Here is a 16,902-nt window from a genome sequence, read left to right on the forward strand (position 1 = left end):
TAAGTAGAGGAAAATAGAGACAAGAATGGAGGGAGAGGAAGCTAGTAAAGGAAGCAGAAGAGATGAGCAGGAGAGGAGCAGGAGAGGAGAGAAGGAAAACAGGAGCAAGAGAGGAGAGAATGAACGCAGGAGCAGGGGAGGGGAGAAAGGAAACAGAAGAAATGAGCAGGAGAGCAGGGGAGTAAAGAATGAGCAGGACAGTAAAGAATGAGAGAAGTAGAGTATTAGAGTAGCCATAGAAATGATAATAATAAAGCATGTAATAAGAAGATTTTTAATTTATCATGACCCATGATTCCGTGTATTCAGCCAACGCCGCACCCGCTTTCAAAAAAACCCTGGAATAAGTTTGCTGGGGCTGGCTCCCGGCAAACCACTGTATCACCAGTGCTCCTTCTATTACCAAAAAATGTTCCCCAAAACCCACTGCCACCAAGTGTATTCCATTTATAGGGACCCGACAGAAGGTTTTCCGAGACTGTGAATCTTTAAAGGAGCAGAGAGCCTACTATTTCTCCCTCAGGGCAGCCCAGCATGTAACCCACAGCCCTTGCTGTTGTTGTTGTGAAGTGCCATCGAGTCAGTTCCGACCCATAGTGCCCCTGTATAGCGTTTCCAAGGAAAAGCTGGTGAGCTTGAACCACCGACCTTGCAGTTCAAATGGCTTTGCAGTCTGGTGCATTAACCCACAGTGCCACACTTCCCTTACATCTGGTTACCTCTCTAAGTGTCCAAGAGCAAAGATGCCAGTTTGAGGACTAATGTGCACCTGACCCCAAATCATGGTATTTTCAATAGCTTCATATGCATGTGAAAGTTGGGCAGTGAATAAGGAAGATCATAAAATTAATGCATTTGAGTTATGGTGTTGAAGAAGAATATTGAAAACTACCATGGACTGCTAGAAAAACAAGCAAGTCTGTGCTGGATGAAGTACAGCCAGAATGCTCCTTACGAAGCAGGATGACAAGACTTCGTCGCTCATACTTCGAACATATTACCAGCAGGGATCAGTCCCTGGAGAAGGACATCGTACTTGGTTAAAACTGGAGGATCAGCAATAAAAAGGAAGATCCCCAACAAGATGGACTGGCACAGTGGCAGCAGCAATGAGCTCAAACTTAACAATAATTGTGAGGAAGGTGTAGGACCAGGCAGTGTTTCGTTCTGTTGTGCTTGATGGGGCTATGAATCGGAACCAATTCAACGGCATATAACAACTAACAACATATGGTTACCTACTAGACAGATTTTTATCTGCAGATACCAAGAATTAAAGTGGATTAATATTGAAATATCACAGAAGAGCAGCACAAACGAGGGACATTTCAGTAATGAATACACAACATTTCCACTTGTATCTCATTGCCTGGATTTTGTCTTATGGCCTAGTCTAGTTTTACAGGGAACACTGGGAATGTAGTCTTTTAACTGAGGAAGCAGATACTACAGTTCAGTTCCTCTGAAAGAAGAGAGAGAGAGTGAATTTTAGGAGACAATAACCAATGTCTATGCAGGAGGCAGAGTGTTGGGATTGTCACATTCCCCTGGTTCCCCTCTTGCAGGAGTCTGAAGAATCAGCCTTCCTGAGTTGCCATTTCTCAGTCACACATACAATAAGCTTTCACATAGAAATTGTTTATTGTAAAGCGAAAGCGGGTCACTTCAAAGAGAGAAGTGGGTCTGTCTCCGCCAGTGGAGAAGCTTGGATGAAGTATAGCTTTCTCTTTCTGGTCTCAGATGCCTTCCCCAGGGGCAGGTCTGATGCCATCCCTCACTAATTACGTCTTTATCAAGGGTAGGGATAGTTATATGATTTTGAGTATAGAGGTACAGGCTTTTCAGAAACGGAGTGTAGCTACTCCTTTCTGTGTCCTTTATGTTTGTCTACCTGGTGTTGTTTTTTATGGGCTGACTCTGCACGATGGTTAGACTTTTAAGGGTCCTTCACTAGGTTCTTTCCCGTTGTGGCTGGTTGCGTTTCTTGCAGCTGGTATTATTTTTCTCTACCAGGGTTTCAGGTCTTATTTCTTTCTCCTGGCCCCCAGGCTGTCTCTCTTTGGGTCAAAGGAGGAGGAGGTCTCAGGATAGCTATAGTCGATCCGTGTCAGTGTTACTATTTTTGTTGGACTAGAGATGTCTCCCCCTTCTTCTGGTCTATGTCTAGAGAAGGAGGACCTAAGATTAAGGGGTGGACATAAAGCCAGTATAGGAGAGGCCTAGGGGTCCTAATCCGCCTTTGACAGTATGGTGCTGTAGGATAAGCACTAAACTGAAACCCACGAGTCATTCATTCCTAGGAAACCCTATCTAGGGTTTCTATGAATTTGAACCATCTTGATGACAAACACAACAAATACAGGAGGCATCAAAGATTTTTAATATCAAAAACAAACAAACAAAAAAACCCAAAAACATCTTGCCATCTGTTCAATCCCAATTCATACTGACCGTTTAGGGCAGAATAGGACTGCGCCATAGGGTTTCTGAAGCTGTCATCTTTAAGAAGTAGACTGCTTCGTCTTTCTTTCATGAAACAGCTAGTGGGCTCAAATTGCAGACCTTAGGGTGATCCTCAACTGCTTAACCACTTTGCCACCAGGGCTCCCAGATTTTAAATAGGGGAGTGATATACTTAGATCTGTGGCTATGGGGCATCTCTGGTGAAGACTGAAGGCAGCATTAAGGGAAAGTGTGAATAAAAAAAAGCTATGCCAGAGGGAGAAACAACTAATATATTATTAGTTGCAAGAAGATAGGAACCAATAGATGTTCACTGACCTTAACAGCTGGGAGAATATTGGAGGTGATCTTTAAGAAAGCCTTTCAGGAGTGATTAAGAAGCACACAAAGACTCCTGATGGCAAAATGACCTTGATCTGGTTCCTTTTATGGACCATGGAGCTAACAATCTGTTGCAGTAAAGAAAGCTATCTGCAAAAATACTTGTTGGAAAGGAATCCAGTGCTGGAGCAAAGGGCATAAAGGAAGTGAGGAACACAGGCCCCACAGATTGTGTCTGATACGGAGGAGAGTTTGCCGGAGGAGAAAAGAAAATGAAAGTCACGTCAACAGCCTTGCGAGGGAATGTTTCTAAGATCTCAGGTCTCCATTTTTGAAACTGTTGGGTCTTCAGGCCATTCATATAGTCCACTCTCTTCATTTCATTCAATTAATTCCCATTGCTTCCCTAAGAGAGGGGTCTTATTCTATACTCTTAACTTTGCAGCAGCGCCTGGCATTGGTAGGTGCCCAACTGACTCGACTGTATTCTTTAAGGAAACAGACTGCCACATCTTTCTCCCGTGGGGCAGCTGGTGCTAACCGTTCACTTAGCAACCAAGCATTTAATCAATGTGCCACCAGCGCTTCCAGATTTTTAATTGTTGTTGCTGTTAAGTGCCATCGAGTGTGTTTGGTCTCATAAGGACACTGATAAACTTAGGTTTGTGGATATGGGCATCTCTGATGAAGACTGGCAGCATCATTAGGGACGGATGTGGACACAGAGGGCAAAAGGTGAATTAAGACATGTATTCCTTTTGTTTCACGATTTCCAGCAAAGCACTCAACCTGATGAAAAGAGACATGGCTTGAGGCAGCAGCACTGTTTACCGACAAGCAACTGCCAGGACCTGCAAATAGCGAAGGAACCTCTGGGTTGTAAAACCCTACAGGTGGCCAAACCTGCCAGCAGCGGAACCCAAAGGCAATGGAACCCGGAGACGACGGAACCCTTAGGCAGCGGAATCCGGAGGCGACGGAACCTGTTGGCGGCGGAACCGTGGTTCCTGCGGAACCCTGTCAGCAGCGCCCAGGGGCCCACCCGGACAATGCTTGGGACGGAAACACAGCGGTCGCCGCTTCCTGGTTACGGGCCGCAGCCGGGGGCCGCGTCCAGCTTTTGCAATGTTACCCTATACGGTGAATTTCAAGGTGTCAGCCCGCACCCTCACTGGGGCGCTCAACGCCCACAACAAGACGGCGGTGGACTGGTGAGGGCGACGGGCCCGAGGCCGCCCAGGCTCGGCCAGAAGTTTGTGTGGGGAGGGAAGGAAAGAGGACTTAGCCCTTTGGTTTGGCCTTGCTAAGACAGAGTGTCGCGCAGACATAATGGAGACTTTCCTTTAAATGCTGCTGCTGCTGTTGTTATAAATGCAATAAATGCCTCATGGGGAAATTTCCCTTTGCAAATACATCCGTATATATGGCCCTTTGGCCCAGTTTTCTTGGTCTTAGCTGCAGTCCTCAGCCTGTTCCTCGGCATCACATTCCTTCCTCTCCTCCAATTCCGGGCTTTTCTCCTTCTACCCCCAGGACTCCACTGTCTCGTCCCCATGTTCTCATCTCTCTCTCAGCCCGGTGTTTCTCTCCCTTCCTCTTTCGTGGATGTGCCTGCCTGTTCTCAGTTGTCCTTTCTGGCTTTCCGTAGGACGTTCCCGTCCTCAACAGGTCGTTTCTTTTTCTATCTTTTCAGAGGAAAAATAACACTGCAATTCGGAAAAATTAACAATTGGACTAACGGAAAGGCACACTTCTGTAGCTGTGCCTCCGATAATGTTGTCGAGGACTGAGACCTCCTTAGGGGCTCAGAGTTCGTCTTGTTTTATCTGATTGGAAGGGTTGCCTCTAGCTACAGAGGTCACCCAGTATGGTGTCAAGCACTTTGTGGATGCTAAGGGTTCAAGGACACCCTGGTAGTGCCGTGGATTAAGTGTTGTATTGCTAACCAGCTGCAGCTTGGGAGAAAAATGAGGCCGTTTGCTTCTATAAGAATTACAGCCTCAGAACCATAGGAAGCAGTTTCACTCTGCCCTATAGGGTCTTAGTCCTGGTGTGGCGCTGTGGGTTAATGCGCCAGACTGCAAAGCCGTTTGAGCTGCAAGGTTGGCGGTTCAAGCTCACCAGCTGCTTCTTGGAAACCCTATACAGGGTCGTTATGGGTCGGAATCGACTCGATGGCACTTAACAACAACAATAGGGTCTTATGGAGCCCTGATGTGGCGCTGTGGGCTAATGTGTCAGACTATAAAGTCGTTAGAACTGCAAGGTCGGTTGTTCAAGTTCACCAGCCACTCCTTGGAAATCTTATACAGGGTCACTATGAGTTGGAACCGAGTCAACCACATTTAACAACAGCAACAACATAAGGTCTTGGTGTGGTGCTGTAGGATAAGCATTGGGCTGCTAACTGCAAGGTTGGCAGTTCAAACCCACCAGCTGTTCTTTGGAAACCCTGTAAAGGGTTGCTATGAGTTGGACTGGATGGCACTTAACAACAACAGCAATAGGATTGCTATGAATTGGAATTGACTTGATGGCAGTGGATTTGGTTTGATAAGGGTTCAAAACTAAGTAAGACCAGGCCTACCTGTGGCCTGAAAGACAAGAACACTGGCAACTGCTCCTGTGGTTGTATATAACCTCATGGCTGTTTATGCTTAGCTCTTAAAGCCTCTTTTGCAGAATGAAAAATGAATTTTAACAAGCATTTGTCAACTTTATTATGTTACATAAATATTGTTGTATATTATAATTGTTGTTACCTGATTTCTAGTTGGTTCTGACTCGGCTGCCTCTTATTTAAGTAGGGCAATGTAAAGGACTTACAACTTGTATTAATGATTGTGTTGTTAAGTGCGGTCGAGTTGGTTCTGACCCATAGCAATCCTGTATAGGGTTTCCAAGGAGCGGCTGGTGAGGTTGAACCACTGACCTTACAGTTTAAATCGACTTTACAGTCCAGCGCATTAACCCACAGCGCCACACCAGGATTCCTTGTTAATGATGGTACATTTAAATTAGATTTCTCCTTTATTTAGGATGTGTGTTGACAATAACCGTTAACTCTTGTGTTATTATTTTTTTTTTTCACATATGTTTACGTTTGACATTGCTGTTTCATTAGGGGCTGGCAAGGTTTAATTGCTTACGGATGCCATTCGCTTGTGGTAGTGATCGATTCCAATACTGCTCAGACTCTTCAAGTTTTAGAAAAGCACAAAGCTGACGTTGTCAAGGTGAGTCAAAGCCTACTTGAATCTCAGTATATTATATTTTCTATTCTTTGGTTTTAAGTGTCACTAAATTTTCATTTAGTCATATGTATAAAATGCTGAATAGTTTTTAAAAATATAGTCCATTTGGGGCAGGTTCACATTTCTTATTTACTGTAAATCCAGGATGAGCTATTAGAGGCACATTCTTGAGTTATTTTAAAGCGGATCCCCCCAAAAGCCCACCCAAAACAAGCCCACTGCCACTGAGTCAATTCTGACTCGTAACAAATCTATAGGGCAGAGTAGGATGGCCCCTTTGGGTCTGAGACTAAATCTTTATGGGAGTAGACAGCCTCATCTTTCTCAGTGGGTGGATTCGAACTACTGACCTTGCAGTTAGTAGTCTACAGTCCAACACTTAACCCACTTTGTCACCAGCATATTGTATGAGCCCTACTGTGGCACTATAGGATAAATACTGGACGGGTAACCGCAGGGTCAGCAGTTCAAACCCACCAGCTGGTTCAAAGATAACAGGGTTGTTATGAGTCAGAACCGACTCAAAGGCACTTAACAACATATATTAGTATACTAGGTAGTCTGTTCCTACAAGGGGAATTTCTGGGTCCATTGGTAATTCTGTGTTGGACCACAGAGTTTCACATTCTCACCAGCGTCACATGAGGGTTTCAGTGTCGCCACAGACTAGACACACTTGTTATTTCCATCATAGTGGGTGTGAAGTGGTGTCTCCTTGGTGGCTAGTGATGATGAGCCAATTTTCAGAATTGTATAATTTTAACTCTTATATTTGTATCTGATCCATTTTGAGTTGATTTAAAAACATTTTTAGTACACCTCAGTAGTGTTATCTGTTGTTCAGCTGAAAACTGAGCCACGTGGGAAAGTTCACTTCCAGACCTGAAGAGTGACTAAGGATTGCAGGGCTTCCACCAGTCTCTGTCCGACTTGGAAACCTGGTCTTTTTTTTTTCATTTTTCATTTTATTCCACATTTTTCTCCCTCTATCCAGGACCTTCTACTGGGATCCCTTTCAGAGCAGTTGGTAGTGGGAGCTGGGCACCATCTAGTTCTTCTGGTCTCAGGGCTGTGGATACTGAGGGTCATGTGGCCCGCTAGTCCACTAGTGCATCGTCCATGCAGTGTTGATTTTCATCTGTCATCTTTACTCTGAACACAGCGGGAGCAATAGTTGCATGTTTGATGGCTGTCAGGAGCTCTTCAGACTCCATTCTGAGTCAGTTTCTGTATGTGGTGTGAGGTAGGGGAAAATACAGTTGAGTTTTGTATATTAACCTGTATACTCTGCTCTTGTTGAACACACTTGATCTAGTAGTCTGGTAGTATTTTTGTATATATATTCTTTAGGACAATTTTTACATTGACAATCATGTCACCTGCAGATAAAAGACTTTTTTCCATTTGTAATCGATGTCATTTTTCTTACTGTGCTGCTCTTGGTAGGACTGCTAGTACAGTGATTAATATGAATGGTAAGAGCGTATTGTTGCCATGTTCCTGATCATGTGGGGAAGCATTCGGCTTTTGACTATCAAATTTGGTGTGAGATGTAGTTTTTGTAATTTTATTTTTTTAACCAAAAATGTTTTATTTTAGCCTTTTTTTAAAACTAGCTCTTTCTGGAGCTTTCATTTCTCTATCTTAGGGTCAGGAGTTTGAAACTACCAACCGTTCCGTGGGACAAAGATGAGGCTTTCTGCTCCCATAGAGATTTACAGCCTCAGAAATCCCTGTGCAGGGTCGCTATGAGTCGGAACCAACTCCACGGCACATAACTACCACCACCACCATATAGATACAAGTTTCAGTTTTAGTGTTAAATATTTACTCTGCCTGAAAAACTTTCTTAAAGTTCTTGACATGCATATCTAATGTTGTTTCAGTCTCTAAGTTTTGTCTGAGAAAGTCTCTTTTTCTCCTTGTTTTTGAAAGACATTTTTACTGGTTATAGAATTCTGGGTTATTACGTCATTATGTCCCCACAGAGCGTGCGCCACCTTAACTGGGCCATTAATCTCACTCGTTTGTCAGTGATGTGATGATGTTGTTTGACAGTTACATAATGATGCAGTTGTCCCCCATGATGTCATCTGATGTGGTCAGCCAATCCATTTTCCGGGGACAAGGGTGGGATGAATGCCCTTACTCAATTCACCTCCCTGCTGCTGCTTTAAGGGACACTAGGTTTCTGTCGAAGTCGACGAAAGACTTTTGGAAACAGAAGTTTACATTCCCTCACAGGTCAGGAGGCTGTATGCCCAAATCCAGGGCACCAGCTCCGGGGCAGCTTTTCTCTCTTGGCTGTCTCTGGGGAAGGTCCATGTCTCATCCCAGAGTCTGGGGGCCTGACGTTCCTGAGAGCTGTCCGGGTGCCCTGGCACCAGTTGTCCCTCTGTAGGACACCCTCAGGGCAGGCACTCTGGGTCCAGAGGCCGTGCTGCACTCTTTTCTTGGTCATACTGAGGTCCCCCTCTCTCTGCTTGCTTCTCTGTTTTTTTTGTTTTTTTTTAAATGTTGTGATAAAAGATGCATAACACAGAAGTTGCCATTTTTAAACATGCCAATCAGTAATACTTCACTCCACTCGCTGTAACCATCACCAACTCCTGTCTGTTATTACAGCCATCCCCTTGGGGGAGTTCTGCTGTGGCAGCACTGGAGAACTAAGTCGATGCATAACTGCCAAGTTACGTCACTGCCACATATTGAGAATTGTGGTCCCATGAGGCTGACACATGACCGTAGGCACCACAGCTAGCGTTACTGTGCAGAGTAGTCAGGAGAACAACACGCTTGTAAGAGGGTACGGCTGTTAAGTGCCATCGAGTTGGTTCCAACTCACAGTGATCCTGTATAGGATTTCTGAAGAGCAACTGGTGGGTTTGAACCACTGACCTTGTAGTTCAAACTCACCTTTCAGTCCACCACATTATCCTGCAACACCACACCAGAACTCATAAATATAATTTAAGCACTAAACACATACACACACACCAGATATACATACATGTAGACACAGAGGTATATATTGTTGTTGTTATGTGCCGTGGAGTTGGTTCTGACTCATAGCGACCCTGCATAGGGTTTCCGAGGCTGTAAATCTTTACGGGAGCAGAAAGCCTCAGCTTTCTCCCGCGGAACAGCTGGTAGTTTTGAACTGCTCACCGTGAGATCAGCAGCCCGATTCGTAACCACTACACTACCAGAGCTCCTTAGAGGTATATATACACATGACTATATACGTACACATATGTATCATAATTTTTTTTGTTGTTGTTTTTTGGTCTGTGGAAAAGGTACATGTATTGAACAGTAAAACCTTGGGCTTGGTAGCAGTAAAGTTCAGAAAACCTTATTTCCCTTTTTCATAATTAATGAATTGTAATTGGTTCACTTGCACTACCTGTGTGGGTGTGCATGCACACATGTGTGTGTATGTGTGTATTTGAAGTCTTTGTAGTGTCTAAGTTCATTTATTAAACAGGATTGTAGATGATGTGGTATGGCACTGTACAATAAGCACCATGAAAATTAGTTTTCCTAAAATTTTTTTACGATAGAAAAAAACAAAATCCACTGCCTTCATGCCACCTGTAGTCTTTCTGAGGAGCAGTTGGTGAGTTTGAACCACCAAGCTTGAGTCACCAACTGCTCCTCAGAGAGACTACAGTGTTGCTAAGAGTCAGAACCAACTCAACGATACATAACGGCAATAACAAGACTGATTAAAGGAGCTTGGTGGCATGGTGGTTAAACGCTTAACTGCTCACTGAAAGGTTGGTGGTTCAAACCCACCAGCTGCTACCCAGGAGGAAGATAAGGCAGTCTCCTGTAAAGACTACAACCTTAGAAACCCCATCGGGCAGTTCTAACTGGTCCTGTAGGATAACCAGCAGTTGGAATTTGACTTGAAGGCAGTGGATTTTGTTTTTTCTATCATAAAAAAATTTTAGGAAAACTAATTTTCAGGATGCTGTGGTGTTTTTAACTTTCATTTCTTAAATTATTATAGCAGGATAGCATTTTTTATATTGTAAAGGCAAGAACATCGATTTTTAAAAAATATTTTAACAACAACGTTGAAAACAACCACAAACAATAAAAAGGTATGACTTTTAAGATGGAAACCGGTTTCTGGCTTCTTTTAGGAGCTGGTGGCTTTGTGAAATGATGTTTGGTTCCGTCCGTTGCGAGTATTGATTGGATTTGATCTCTCCTTGCTGCAGGTGAAATGGGCCAGGGAAAATTACCACCATCACCTCGGCTCACCCTATTCCTTGCGCCTAGCTTCCGCCGATGCCAACGGGAAGATCATCGTTTGGGATGTGGCGGCTGGAGTAGCTCAGTGTGAGATCCAAGAGCATGCCAAACCTATCCAGGGTGAGGGCCGCCAGGTCGCATTTATCTGTGTTGCATCCAGTCAGCTCTTGATGTGGGGAGCCTGTTCTTCTGACTGAAATGCAGCTTTCTTTCCCGTCCCAGGACGCTGCTGGTCATGACTGCTCCCGTCTCAGCTCGGCCGTGCTTTGGGAACACGCGTCTCTGTCAGCCTCGGCCACAGTCATGGCTGAGCTGCTCATTGGAAGTAACCCTGGGGCTTACTTCCGGTGACAGAGATGGCTGGAATTTTATTTTCATGATAAACTTGTGTTTGTTATGAAATGTTTATACTGACTGTTAGTGGGCTCGAGTGGCTGTTTCTCTACGGCACTCATCTCAAACCAGAACAGGGTTCTTCAGACTCACGGGTTTCACTCGGTAGCTTTCCCCATTCGTGTAAAATTTTGTCATCAAGCACTTCCTGTCTTCTAGGTGCTGAACTAGATCTCTGTCTGGTGTGCTGGTGAGAAAAATCTGCAACATCCCATTGGCTAATTGCACAGAAGTATTGCTAGGGGAGTCTTTGATTTTGTAACATTTTAAGCAGTTATTAATGCAGATTTCTTTTTTATTGTACCTGAAATCATATTTCAGCTTGCTTGAACATTTCAAATTTGAGATCTTAAGCAGCTTATTTTTATGTGAAAGGAACGTTCAGTACCATCGTCACACAGCCACACGTGTCGCCCCTCGGGGGTTTATGATTTTGATGACCACGTATGAAGGACACGTTAATAAAGTGTCCTTTGAAGTGGCTGGTTTCTGAATTTTGCCTGTCCTTGTTGGTCTTTGCAGACGTGCAGTGGCTGTGGAATCAGGATGCTTCCCGGGATCTACTGCTTGCCATCCACCCTCCAAATTACATCGTGCTCTGGAATGCAGACACTGGTACCAAGCTTTGGAAAAAGAGCTACGCAGATAACATTCTTTCTTTCTCTTTTGACCCTTTTGATCCCTCGCACTTAACACGTGAGTACTAGTCCCTGGTAGGAACTAAGTAAGACATTTATAATGTTGATACTCTTACCTATGTATAACATGCACATTGCATACTTGTCACAGTAAAGTGACTGAGCAAAGTGGAGAAGTGTAAGCAGCCCATTTCTCCGCAGTTCTGACACAGCTGCTCAGTGACAGCCCTGTGTCATTTATAAGTACTTCCATGGTTAGAAATTCAAGTCAGCAAGCTTCACCGTCACTCTGATGAAGGTGTGAGTAGAGTTAGACTAGCCAGAAACAAAGAGCTGTTTGATGCTGACATTCAGACATAATTAGCTCTTTTTCTTGGAAAACTTGAAGAACTTGAGTTAAGAGTGTTTAGTCTCTGTCCAAAAGAAGCAACAGCCAAGAAAGCAAATGATGTATTGCAATAAGCAGAAATGCTGCAAAAGACCTCCTGAGAAGTGTTAAAGGAGCAGAGCTGTCACTTTGAGGACCAAGTTGTGCCTGGCCCAAGCCATGGTGTTTTCAGGTGCCTCATTATGTGAGAGTTGGACAGTGAATATGGAAGACCATAGAAGAATTAATGCATTTGAATTATGACGTCGTTGAAGAATATTGAAAGTACCATGAACTTCCAGAAAAACAAGCACAAATCTGTGTTGGAAGCAGTACAGCCAGAATGCTCCTTAGAAGTGAGGGTGGTGAGACTTTGCCTCTCAGACGTTAGACATATTGTCAGGAGGGACCAGTCCCTGGAGAAGGACATCATGCTTGTTAAAGAGGAGGGTCAGTGGAAAACAGGAAGACCCCCAACAAGATGGACTGACACAGTGGCAAGAGCAGTGGAGTCAAATGTAATAGTTGTGTGGATTGTGTAGGAGCAGATCATCATTTCATTCTGTTGCTGTGATTGGAATGGACTCAGCAGCACCTAACAGCAACAACAATGTCCTAATTAAGTTCTTCCTTTAAAAAAAAATGTTCTGATTTATACCTCTGTTTATTGAGAGCTATAACAGATGGATGTAGGGAACGGAATTAGCCCAGGGGATTTTTTCTTGGGAGATGTGCTTTGATGTTTTCCTGAGCTGCTGATCTAGGGCGGGTCTAGTCTAGAAAGCTTGCTGTGACTGAGTTGTTGACAACAGTCTTGATGCGGTCATCCAGCAGCGAGTTCTTGAGCCCCTAATGTGCGTCAGGCCCTGACTCGGGGCTCTGGGGTCTATCAGTGAAGCAGGCTGATGATCCCCGCTTTCTCAGAATTTCAGTCATGGAAGAGCACGTGTGCTGCTCAGTGTGTGCTGCTGCCACTTGGCCTGTTCTTGGTGTGTGAGGCTAAGTCAGAAAGCATTGCTGCAACAGCATGCTCAAGAGTTTCAAATGGTGTTTCTTTTCAATGTTCTTTTGAATTTGTGGTACAAAACTCTGAAGGGGCAAGACAAGGGCTAGAGAGATCATGGGGGTAAGTTTTCCCGCTGAAATGCTCACAGGACTGTCGTGGTTACCCTGGAAGAATGAGCACATGCGTTGTTCTCTTGGAAAAAACTTTCTCAGTGCAGCATTTGTGGCCTTTTCCTCACTGTTTTCAGTTTTCTTAATACTCCTCCATAATAAATGGCTGCGACCATCCATCACGATCACCTCTTCGGGTTCCCCAGAGTCAGTAACTGTAACTTCTAAGCGCACTTTCTGCCCTGAAGTGGCCCAGCAGACTCTCCCTTGGAAGCCACTGTTTTGATCAGATGTTGCTCTCTGGATCCTCTTGGTAAATCCCAGACTCATCCGTCGTTAGCATTGCTTCCATAAAATCATCATTATTAGCTTTGACCTTGCTTAAAAGACAGATGGAAAGATGAGCTCTTTGAGCTAGCTAATCTCACCGCACTGTTGGCACCCATCCAGCTGAAAACCTGCTGACGCCAAAATATTCACTTAAAATTGAAAATGCCAGCCCATGCAGGATGCCAACTTTAATAGCTGTCACATCAATGGTAATTCTGTGGTGGCCTTTATTCAGTTTCTGGACTTGAGCCATACTTTCTTCATTTTGTCGAGGTTGATGCTCTCTCGTCTCACCTTTGAAGTCTTGCCAACCTCCACAAACATGCTTGATCCATCTAAAAACTTGTTTTCTGTGGGAAGCATTCATATAACCTTGTTGCAAAATTGTAATGATTTGGGATAATATCCATTAAGTTTTGTTAAAATTTTCATACTAGTCCTAACCTCAAAATCATGTTTTCCTATCTCAAAACAAAACAAAAAAATCCTGTTTTTGAAGGAAAAAACACAAAGACACATACATTAGAGAGCTTTCCTGCAGCCATCCACTGGCCTCAGAGATGTGTTTAAACACATTTTGTTTGGACTAAACCATGCATCTAGGAACCCCAGAAATGATACTCACTACTGTGCAAGCCATTGTTGGACTCTTACTTTTTCCCCTAAATATAAATAGAAAAGGTTGCTCTTTTTTTTTTTTTTTTAAAGCTTTTATTGTGCATTGAGTGATAGTTTACATGAGAGAACAATCAGTTTTGCACTTATCTCTCGTATTTCATATCAGTGCAATGACTAAAATCCCCTCCATACATCACTATTTAACAGTATTTGCTTCTGTTCTTGTGTTTGTTTTTTTTCTTTTTGATGTCCACAAAAAACACTCAGGAAAATATAATCATTCAAACAACCAAAGGGCACATTCTACAAGCCTGCCTCTTGGCTGCCAGCACACAGCCTTTCTCTTTCCATGAGTCTAGAGTCCTCAGCTGCTCCACTCTCCATGTCCTCATCTCTGCCTCCATCTCTGGTGTTACTTCTCTGGATAAAGTCCCACATTCCACTCATGCTCTTCTCCCTTGATGGTCCTTGGGTCGGTCTCCTGTCCCTGAACTGTAAGATTAATTACGTCCCCCTGTATGTTACAAAACTTCTAGGAAAAGATCACTCTTAACACATTCTAAGGTTGAATCTAGACTTAGTAGCTCATGGTAATCATAACAAATTTAGGTTCACAAATCAAATATTTGAACTTGTGAATCGTGATATGCAAAGTCTCGACTGAAATTTTTTTATACTGAAGAGTCATTGAAATATGAAGTTATGGGATGCAACAAGAAGGAGTTTTTCATGCGAGTTCATGCTCTGAATATATTCAGAAGAACAAACATTTGTTCATTCTGCCAATAACCTTCTGGTATTTTTAAAATATAAACATTAATTTAGAATGCTGAGCTTAGAGCCCTCTGATGAATTGTAATAGACCACCTGTTTCTGTCCAACTTGGAGAATGTTCCCACCGTGCTTGGGCAGCCAAATGCTGCCAGTTCTGTATTAAAATGATCATTACCTTGTTCTCAGGATTGTATTGGAAAAAAAATTCTAGGCTTAACTAAAAGTTTAATCAGGGCTTTATGTCTCTCACTCTAGTGCTCACCAGTGAGGGTATTATATTCATCTCTGACTTCTCTCCATCCAAGCCTCCCTCTGGCCCTGGGAAAAAAGTGTACATCTCCAGCCCCCACTCCAGCCCGGCTCATAACAAGCCGGCTGCCACCACAGGTGCCAAGAAGGCATTGAATAAAGTGAAAATTTTAATCACTCAAGAGAAGCCTAGGTAAGTTGTAACTGATTTTTTTTCATCTCTCCTTTTCTTGTTTCTAGTTTTGGATTTATGAAAGAAGAAATACTCTTTTTAGTCTCTTATGAAGGAGCTCTGGTAGAGTAGTGGTTACGAATCAGGCTGTTAATGTCAGGGTCAGCAGTTAGAAACTACCAGCTCTTCTGCGGGAGAAAGATGAGGCTTTCTGCTCCCATAAATAATTACAGCCTCGGAAACCCTGTACAGGGTCACTATGAGTTGGAACCGAATCCACGGCACATAACAACAATATGAAGAGAAGACTCAGTATTTAATATGATTTCTGTTTCCACTAGTTGATTTTTATAGAGTACAACTTTTGACTTCTCAATTTTATATCTGATAATATGAAATGAAGATATTAATGTTGAGAGTAGATCAAACTATGGATAGCACTGCAAAGAATGGGTATTCCAAAACAGCTAATTGTGCTCATTAGGAACCTATACTTAGATCAAGAGGCAGTCGTTATAACAGAACAAGGGACTACTAAAGGTTTAAAATCAGGAAAGTTGTGTGTTAGGGTTGTATCCTTTCACCATACTTACTCAGTTTGTATGCTGAGGAAATAACTCAAGAAGTGGATTATATGAAGAAGAAGGTGGCATCAAGATTTAGAGGAAGATGCATTAACGGCCTGAGATATTCAGATGACACAACCTTGCTTGCTAGAAACAGAGGACTTGAAATCCTGATGAAGATTAAAAACGACAACTTTCAGTATGGGTTGCACTTCAATGTAAAGAAAACAAAAATCTTCACAACTGGAGCAATAAATTGTTGTTGTTTGGTGCCCTCCAGTCGGTACCGACTCATAACGACGTTATGCACAGCAGTACGAAACACTGCCCGATCCCGGAGCAACCTGACTACTGTTGTCATGCATCGATGCTGCCACTGTGCCAATCCATTTTGTTGGGGGTCTTCCTCTTTTTCTCTGACTCTCCACCTTACCAAACATGATATCCTTCTCCAGTGACTGGTCCCTCCTGACAATATGTCCAAAATATGAGAGATGAAGTTTGGCCATCTTGGCCTCCAAGGAGCACTCTGGCTGCACTTCTTCCAAAATGGATCTATTGGTTCTTTTGACAGCCCATGGCACTTTGAATATTCTCCTCCAACACTGTAACTCAAAAGCATCAATTTTTCCACGGTCTTCCTTGTTCACTGCCCAGCTTTCGCATGCATATGAGGTTATTGAAAAGGACAGCAAAGATGTCCTTAAGCTGACATCTTTGCTGTTCAACACTTTAAAAAGGTCTTGTACAGGCGATTTGGCTAATGAAATATATCGTTTGATTTCTTGACAGCTGCTTCCAAGAGTGTTGATAGTTGATCCAAGAAGAATGAAGTCCTTGACAGCTTCAATCTTTTCTCTGGTGATAAGAATGTTGTTTATTGGTCCAGTGGTGAGGATTTTTGTTTTCTTGACATTGAGATATAATCCACACCGAAGGCTGTGCTCGTTGATCTTCATCGGTAAATGTTTTAAGTCGTCTTTGCTTTCAGCAAGCAAGGTTGTATCATCTGCATATCGCAAGTTGTTAATGAGTCTTCCTCCAATCCTGATGCCACGTTTTTCTTCCTATAACTCCACTTCTCAGATTATTTGCTCAGCATATAGCGTGAATAAGTATCGTGAAAGAATACAACCCTGTTGCACACTTTTCTTCATTTTAAACCTTTGAGTGTTTCCATATTCTGTTCCAACAACTGCCTCTTGGTCCATGTACAGATTCCTCATGAGCATAATTAAGTGTTCCGGAATACTTATACTTCGAAATGTTGTCCATAGTTTGTCATGATCCTCACAATCAAAAGCCTTTGCGTAGTCAATAAAGCACAGGTAAACATCTTTCTGCTTTCAGCCAAGATCCATCGGACATCAGCAATGAT

At 43.2% G+C, this 16,902-nt stretch overlaps 1 protein-coding gene across 1 annotated transcript in view; it reads left to right on the forward strand.

The window, feature by feature from the left end:
• The first annotated feature begins 3,864 nt into the window (after nucleotides 1–3,864).
• Nucleotides 3,865–16,902, forward strand: part of WDR11 (WD repeat domain 11) — a 55,436-nt gene continuing 42,398 nt past the window's right edge. Inside the window, exons 1-5 of the mRNA XM_006831499.1 lie at nucleotides 3,865–3,995; nucleotides 5,909–6,020; nucleotides 10,268–10,421; nucleotides 11,217–11,390; nucleotides 14,793–14,979. Of these exons, the coding sequence (XP_006831562.1) occupies nucleotides 3,910–3,995; nucleotides 5,909–6,020; nucleotides 10,268–10,421; nucleotides 11,217–11,390; nucleotides 14,793–14,979 (713 nt within the window). The 5' untranslated portion in view covers nucleotides 3,865–3,909. The remainder of the gene's footprint in view (nucleotides 3,996–5,908; nucleotides 6,021–10,267; nucleotides 10,422–11,216; nucleotides 11,391–14,792; nucleotides 14,980–16,902) is intronic.

This window comes from Chrysochloris asiatica, unplaced genomic scaffold (genome assembly GCF_000296735.1).
Source record: "Chrysochloris asiatica unplaced genomic scaffold, ChrAsi1.0 scaffold00003, whole genome shotgun sequence".
NCBI classification, from domain to species: Eukaryota; Metazoa; Chordata; class Mammalia; order Afrosoricida; family Chrysochloridae; genus Chrysochloris; species Chrysochloris asiatica.